Raw genomic sequence first — 3,027 nt, 5'->3', positions numbered from 1 at the left:
GCTGGGACGTGGTGTACAACGCCGTGCACCGGGCCGTGTGGGACGCCTTCTGCGCCAACCGGAGAGCCGACCGCGTCCCCATCTCCTTCAAAGTGCTCCCCGGCGACCACGAGTACCCCAAGTGCAGGACGAAGGTAGCGAGCGGAGTGTGTGCCCCGGGCTGCTCCCCGGCCCCTCACCGGCTTCAAACCTCTTCCTTGTGCAGCAAAAGCCAGCGGCAGGCCCTGTGCGGGGGGGCGGGGGAGGGGAGGCTGGAGGATGCGGGAGTCGGTGGCTCCCTGAGGGAAAAGGCAGCAGCGAGGGGCTGAGCTGAGCTGCCCGGTGGACTGAGCAGCCCTCGCCCCGCTTAACTCTCGGCCCGACCGCTGCTGCCTCTCGCCCCGCTCTTGGAGGGGAAGCTGTGGGAGCTTGAAGCCTGAGGAGAAGTTGTCAGGGCTAAGGGGGTTGTGACGGAGCGCTGTGGATGCAGGGGGAACCAGGGTGCCTTGGCTCGTAAGCCAGAAGCAGAGAAAGCCAGTGTGACTTGGTTTTTACAGTACTTGCTGTTCGTTTACTCAGCATCAAGGTTACGCTTGTAAGCTTTGAGCTCTAGTGAAACCCAAAGGCTAACTCTGGAGAAACTAGATATTTGAAATTGGAGTGTTCGGGGGCGGGGGGGGGAAGTGAAGCTTTTAAGTAAGTGAAATGCAGCAGAAAGAATATCTCTGCTCTACTTCCCGCCTTGCAAAGGCAGTGGCAGTTAAGCAGCATCAATGGGTTTAAGCCTTGGAAAACTACATAATTTTGTGATGCTTACAAGGAACAAGAGTTCTAACTGAATTCTTCTGGCTCTGTTTGAGAGGCCCTCAAGAGCCACCTTTTAAAAAAACCCCTAATTTTTCATGAATGTGTGTGAAACGTGCTTCTGAGCTTGACCTTTTTCTCCAGTCTACCTGGAATCTGCTGTTCTTTGTTGCCGATGTCTTGAGAATCAGGCCCTGATGCTAAGGAGTGACGTGTATGTCTTACTCAATAGCAAGCAAAGGCTTGAGGGAAAGAATATTAAAGGAAAGATGACAAATATATCCACAAGTGACAAGAACCTAGAGGCAATTCCCCTGTCTCCTGCTAGACTACGAAGCTGATAAATGGATTTGTTACCTTGCTTTAATAACCTCAATGTTTTCAGAGGACGTCCTATGAATGGTATATTCCAAAAGGAATCCTGAAGACTGGTTGGATGAACAAACACCTGAATTTGGTTCCAGCACTTGTTGTGGTGTTCTATGAACTAGACTGGGATGAACCGCAATGGAAAGAAAAACAGTCAGAATGTGCTACTCGAGTTGAAATTGTCAGGTGGGATATTTTTCACTTGGTTCTTAATGTGGTACAAGCTAATGGCAAATGTGAATTGCAGAATCCTTTTTGCATTCTAGGATATATAAATATGTTATGTTTTTCTTAGAAGCAACTTAAGGAGAGCTTGAACTTTGCTTTTTGAAGTACAAAGAAGAGAACACTGCATTTTGTGGATGATGCAGCATGCAGTTGTGTTTGGGTTTATTTCTTATATAGCATTCTTTCAGTGCTTCCATCTGGACTGAAATGTCTTTTGTTTTCCTGATTATTCACAAATAGGAAGTGAAACATTGTTACTGTGCTGTGTTTTTATTTTAGGCAAAGTTTGCAGGGAAGAAACACAAAAGTTGCTGTGGTTCTGATTCAGAAAAAAACACCATTACCTCCAGGTACTAGAAAACTCTGTATACGATTGTGATGATCCCATTTTCCAGAAGGCCTGACAGACTGAGCTGACTTGTGTTTGTCACATTATCTGCAATTCATAATATGTCATCTACATACAATGAATGCATTGTGGCTGCAGGAAGGCGTACAGATGGAAAGAGTGCTTGGGGCAGTTGACTCTAAACATTTGATACTTTTATCCTTAACTTTTTCCTCTGAAGTCCAAGTCCATCTCTTGATACTCAGTATCAAAAATGGTTTGCTAGTGCAATACATGCAACATGCCTCCTTGTAAGCAAGTTGCATTTTAAACCTTGCTTGAGATCAAGAAAAGCTGTAGAAGCAATGAGAACTTCGGAGGAGGGTATTTGATACCTACAGAAGCCTTTTAGTGTAACTCACTTTTAATCAACACCATTTTGGAGTCAAGTGGAGCTGTGAAATGTGATACATTTTAACCTCATGTTTCTATAGAGCTGCTGCTTCAGCTGTAGCTGCCTACTTTCTAGTGTCTGGCAAACTATTTTTTATTGGTTTTGTTTTCTCTATCTGCGATATGTTTGTCTTTTCTGGATACTGCTGTATTTCTGAAGGCACAGGATATTTCATTCTGTGAGAGCGACAAAAAGCTTATGTCATACCATTAAGTTGTTGCTAGCTAAGCTGCTCCTAGAAAGTTTCTGCAATGTGTTCTGCTGGATGAAGCATGCAGTACTCTGAAAAGAGTAAGAAAGAATGTGGTCTTAGTTTTATCTGTATTAGCTTTTTCCATACCTTGTACTCAGCAAGTTTTTAGAGCTCGTTTGACATTGCAGCACCGCATACTGCTTACTTGTGCTTTCCTTGACTTCAGGGGAAGATGTTATTGCATCAGAGAGGGCAGCAGCTTTATGTAATGCTTGTGACCTTTCTGGAAAATCCCTCTTTGTACTTCCACACACTGATCACCTTGTTGGTTACATTATAAGGTAAGTGACTGTAAAACACTGGTTTTGCACTGGTTGCTAATGGAGATGTTGAGAGAGTTGGTAAGTTGGGATGACTGCTTTGTGATGTGCTTGTTGTAGACCAGCAGTTTTATCTGTTCATTGGAATTCCTCAGGTTATTCTGCAACCTGATGAACTCTACACACCTCCGCTTTCTCTGTCATACTGAGTAATGACTGTCAGAAGTGTTACTTTTGAAGAAACATTATTGGATATCCCAAAATGTTTCCTTCCTCAAGTTGCATAGTGGCAAGGTGGGCTTTTCTACCTCTACAGTGTTTTTGGCCCTGCTGGTTCGAAGTGATTTTCCCT

The 3,027-nt window shown here is 44.6% G+C and overlaps 1 protein-coding gene across 1 annotated transcript in view; it reads left to right on the top strand.

Moving 5' to 3' along the window:
• Positions 1 to 2: 2 nt before the first annotated feature.
• TRAPPC11 (trafficking protein particle complex 11) overlaps positions 3 to 3,027 on the top strand; it is a gene marked incomplete at its 5' end in the record, with an annotated part of 25,106 nt that continues 22,081 nt past the window's right edge. Inside the window, 4 exons of the mRNA XM_009891791.1 lie at positions 3 to 134; positions 1,169 to 1,338; positions 1,660 to 1,730; positions 2,582 to 2,696. Of these exons, the coding sequence (XP_009890093.1) occupies positions 3 to 134; positions 1,169 to 1,338; positions 1,660 to 1,730; positions 2,582 to 2,696 (488 nt within the window). The remainder of the gene's footprint in view (positions 135 to 1,168; positions 1,339 to 1,659; positions 1,731 to 2,581; positions 2,697 to 3,027) is intronic.

The sequence above is a fragment of the Charadrius vociferus genome, unplaced genomic scaffold (genome assembly GCF_000708025.1).
Source record: "Charadrius vociferus isolate BGI_N301 unplaced genomic scaffold, ASM70802v2 scaffold478, whole genome shotgun sequence".
NCBI lineage: Eukaryota > Metazoa > Chordata > Aves > Charadriiformes > Charadriidae > Charadrius > Charadrius vociferus.
Note: the sequence above shows the minus strand (reverse complement) of the source record. Positions and strands in the feature narration are given on the sequence as shown.